The 4,975-nt window shown below is 33.4% G+C and overlaps 1 protein-coding gene across 3 annotated transcripts in view; it reads right to left on the bottom strand.

Moving 5' to 3' along the window:
• LOC108310797 (sister chromatid cohesion protein PDS5 homolog B) overlaps positions 1–4,975 on the bottom strand; it is a 167,556-nt gene that overhangs the window by 47,309 nt on the left and 115,272 nt on the right. For all 3 annotated transcript variants that reach the window (XM_017537947.2, XM_037741809.1, XM_037741810.1), the window contains 2 exons: positions 3,301–3,440; positions 1,723–1,838 (listed from right to left, as the gene is read on the bottom strand). In XM_017537947.2, coding sequence (XP_017393436.1) covers positions 1,723–1,838; positions 3,301–3,440 — 256 coding nt within the window. The remainder of the gene's footprint in view (positions 1–1,722; positions 1,839–3,300; positions 3,441–4,975) is intronic.

Raw genomic sequence — 4,975 nt, 5'->3', positions numbered from 1 at the left:
AAAAAAAAAAAAAACAAAAAAAAAAAAACAAAACTGTCATGTCCAAGTAGGAAGCACATCCTTTCTCACCTCCTTCAAAACCACCTCCTTTCATTCTTTTTAAGGTATTACTATTCTCCACATCATATGCACTTGAATCCTATATTTCTGGTTCTTCCTTACCTTTATTCCCCATATCCAGTAAGCTGGCAATTTTTCTAGGTTGTTCTTTTAAAACTTCCCTCAAATATGTTGTCTCCTTTCCATTCCACTACTATCCATAGACAATTAAAACATCTTTGCAATCTATGTCTTCTACTTCCCTCCTCCTATCCATCATCTCCACCCTCCATAGTTCTTAACAGATAAAGTAAAAGCAAGCTCAATGTTAAAGGCTTTCACAATCTGCTCCGAATCTGCTTTTTAAGTTTGGGACACTATAAATGCCACACTACAGTATAAACAGATGACAATCATTTTTTAAATAGCCTTCTTCTTTACTATCAAGTTAGCTTAATTTATGTTAACTTTAATGGCAAGAATCTCCCACTTCTGTAAAAACAAAATCTTACCCATTCTCCCCTCTTAGGTGAAATATTACCCCTTAGAGATAACCTCTTTCAATCCTCTGAACTCTATCTGCAATAATCTTACTGAAGTACAATATAATCTCCTGATTTAAAATCTTTATTCCACTACTAGACAAAAGGTAGAACAGCAGACTATGCTTTGCCAATACCTAAACAGTAGTGCCTTGAATAGAGAAGGCACAGGATTACTTAGTGGACTAATAAATTTGGGTCAGATTCAGAGTCTCCCTTTTACAAATACAGAGCCTTCTAGTTTTTGTCTTGCTTTTTAAACCTCAGAACTACCTCTTCAAATGAAAACTGATGCAAGAGGAGTCCAAAGTGACTAACAGGTAACCAAAGTAGGGTCTCTCTATTTGTAAGGGGCCAATGACCAAAAGCTATGCCCAAAGCCCTCTCCAACAAAACATTCCCAAAAGGGCTTCATTGAGTACAAGATGAAAAATCACTAGTATTATTTATTTTAGCTTCTAATATACACCCCTCAAAGAACACTATTGATGACTAACTAGTAAATCAACATGCCCTATCTATATTGTGTAAGTACTTTACTTTTTCAACCAGTGGAAAACATTTCACAGAAAAAGCCTCTTCCCACATTTCACCAGAAGGAATGCAGAGATAAAATGAAATAAGTTTCCAACTTGTGTCACAAGTAGAATCAAAACTGAAACTTTAAATGAGGATTGTATTAGAAAACAATATTTCAGTTCTCAAATGTCTGTGAAAATGCATCATTTGTTCCTTTGCAACAGATCCACCTGGTTTCCCAAGGGTAAAAATAAAATTTATTTATATCATAATACCTAATCTATGCAAGCTAATAAAAAAGAAGTGTCTGGTGTACTGTTAACAGATAAAATTAGGCTTAGATGGACAATTTCTCAAACAATTTGAAACAATCCTTAAAATTAAGATATATAACAAGAAAAACAACAAATACACAGCTACAGATGAGTGTGTATATGTGTGTGTGTGTGTGTGTGTGTGTACAAATACAGATATACACAGAGTATATACAGAGGAGTATATAATACACAGATGTGTAGCTAGTTTGGTGCCTTGTATATAGCAGGTACTCAATAGTGACTGACTTCCTGAATGCATGAATGAATGAATAGCAATGAGAACTTAGTATCTTATATACAAATACCTGATAGATTCAGTATCTATGTGCACAGGTGCTATCCTCTCCAAGAGAAACTTGATCATTTCCAGGAAAGGATTTGTAGGCTGTTTGGGATTGCCCAACTTCTTAGTTATTTCACGCTGTAACACAGATATTTTTCAGTATTACAAAAGTACATTTAAACAAATCATTATGTTAAAATATTAAGAACCAACAATAATTAAAACCATGTAGTACTGATGCTGGAATAAACAAATTAGTAAGAATTAAACAAATCCAGAAAAAAAAAAAAAGACTGAATTAAGGATTCAGCATATGAGAAAGGTAGTATTCCAAGTAATCAGGGAAAAGGTAGACTAGTCAATACATTGTATTGAAATAAATGGATAGACATTTGGAATAAAAACAAAGTAAGGTCCCTGTCTCATATCTTACATCAAAAATATTCCAAAAGGATAAAAATACGAAAAAACAAAACCAAGAGTCACTGGATGCACAAACTTGAGCAAGCAAAATTATCAGAGGAGCTTGTTACAACTACAGATTCCTGGATTTAATGCTGAAGATTCTCATTTAGTTGATATAGGATACAGTCAAGAATCATCTTCCTCTAAAAAAGCATTTCAGAAGGTACATAGGTAACAGATTAAGAATCACTGACAACAGTAAATATTTTCATTGACTTGTAACAGAATAGGATTTCATAAGCAAGACAGCAAAGCCAAACACCATGAGAATACTGATTAACCTAGATAATATAAACTATGGTATGTAAAGAACATAAAAAACAAAATAAAAGGCTAAACTAAAACTGACAGAAAATTACCTGCAACTTAACAATGCCATATGACAAACTCACAAATCAGTAAGATGAAGACAAATACCATTTCTATAAAAATAGGCAAAGATTATAAACACAACTTATAAAAGAGACATGAATGGCCAATAATCCCAAGGAGAAAAAATGGTCAGATGACTAGCAACTAACAAATGTAAATATTATCAAAATAATTGCATTTTTGTTTTTACTTGGGTTTTGTTTCCAGCAATAATACTAATCAATATTGTTATGTGTGAGAAAATGGTCACTCTCATTACTGGTAATTAACATAAAATTAATTCAGTTCTGGAAAGCAATTTGCCAATGCACATTAAAAGCTTTAAAAAATGAGCTATTAGCCTATGCAATTTTATTTCTTGGAATTTATCCTAAAAAAAGATCAACACTGTGTAAAAATATTAATTATATCTTTCTTCACAGTAATCAAAAACCAGGAAAAAATCTAAACATGTAACATAGTGGACTACTCAATAAATTATAGTACATGTAGTCAATGGTATGCTATGGAGCTATTAAATATAATACTATAAAAGACTAATAAAAAAGTAAAATGTAGGAAACTGTATGTATAATATAATCTCATTTTAGAAGGACATACACGATATTAATAGTAATTGTCTCTACAGAAAAATTACAGTTTATCTGCATTAAGTGACATTTTCCAAATTTTATACAATGAGTATAAATTACTTTTATAAAAGAGGGAGACAATAAAGAAGGTTTGGGGGCTTTTTCAAACATTAGCTCTTTTCTCTCCTTACCACACAACCTTCAGCCTGCTTGCAGGAGCATGTTGGACTAACAAGCACTTCTAACTGCTTTCTTATTTTCTCATCATCTTCTAACACCTGTGTGAATTTCTTCATGAAATCCTGAGCCTTACCAGGATCAGGCAAATTTCCTTAAAATAAATTAAAATTCAATTAAAGTTGATTTTTTTTTATTTTTAAAATAATAACATCAATATTTTTCATTCCTTTTATTGCTTTAAAATCCTTACCTACAAATTCAGTTTAGTTTAACAAAATAAATTGTGAAACACCTTCCATAATCAATTTTCACAAATAAAAATATATTTTCTAGAAATATAAAAAAGGATCATTGTGAAGGGACATATATGCAAGGAAAAAGTAAAACAGCTACTTCTAAATAATCTCTTGTAATATTTAAAGGCATCAAATGTTAACCTGAATAATGCCAATTTTATTACTGTCCCCTTGAGCATGTTGCATACATTGTTTTCTTACAACTTAAGCAAGAGATTAATCACTATGTTTTACCTTTAAGAAACTATTTTCTTGTCTTTCCCTGTCTGTTGTTAAAGACAACAAACTGTTAAATCCCAGACAGTTTACATATACATGCATGCTATCTAGCACTAACATATACTGAGCAACCTATTTCAGGCATTACTGTTGAATAACTCGTTAGTGCATGAGAAAGGATGAGAATCAAAATGATTTTCATACTATTTGTAGAATCAAAAATGATTTTCATACTATTCTGCTTAATGTGCCTAGGTATGAAAACACTTATGAAGGATAATAAAATGTTGACTCTGATATTTTTCTGGCTTCTTAACTACCATAGCGAATCAGACTATATATAGCATCTCTAATAACAGAAATTGTAAAACAGAACTTTGGCACTTTGGGAGGCTGAGTGGGTGGATCACGAGGTCAGATGTTCAAGAACAGCTTGGCCAAGATGGTGAAACCCCCATCTTTACTAAAAATACAAAAATTAGCCAGGCGTGGTGGCAGGCGCCTGTAATCCCAGCTACTTGGGAGGCTAAGACAGAGAATTGCTTGAACCCAGGAGGCGAAGGCTGCAGTGAGCTGAGATTGTGCCACTGCACTCCAGCCTGAGCAACAGAGCAAGACTCCGTTTCAGATAAATAAATAAATAAATAAATTCAGAACTTTGGATTATCAAAATAGTTGTAGAAATTCAAACGAACCCCAACATACGAATATAGTAAATGTAGTCTTCAAGTTCACATACAATTGTGAAATCCCTTTTTATGTCTTGGTGAGATACTTAAATGACTTAACGTAGTTAAGAATCTAATAATATATTCATCTTCCTAAATACTTCTATATGACCTTTTCAAGTTTCTATAATAGAAAAAATCTGCTGCAAAGGAGAACCACATTATACTACAATGGATAAACATAATCACTTATAGAAGATAAATGAGCCAGGCACGGTGGCTCAAGCCTGTAATCCCAGCACTTTGGGAGGCCGAGGCGGGTGGATCACAAGGTCAACAGATCGAGACCATCCTCGTCAACATGGTGAAACCCCGTCTCTACTAAAACTATAAAAAATGAGCTGGGCATGGTGGCGCGTGCCTGTAATCCCAGCTACTCAGGAGGCTGAGGCAGGAGAATTGCCTGAACCCAGGAGGCGGAGGTTGCAGTGAGCCGAGATCGC

This window comes from Cebus imitator, unplaced genomic scaffold, assembly GCF_001604975.1.
Source record: "Cebus imitator isolate Cc_AM_T3 unplaced genomic scaffold, Cebus_imitator-1.0 Scaffold108, whole genome shotgun sequence".
Taxonomy (NCBI): Eukaryota; Metazoa; Chordata; class Mammalia; order Primates; family Cebidae; genus Cebus; species Cebus imitator.
The sequence above is the reverse complement of the archived record's forward strand: the minus strand, read 5'-3'. Positions and strand labels throughout refer to the sequence as shown.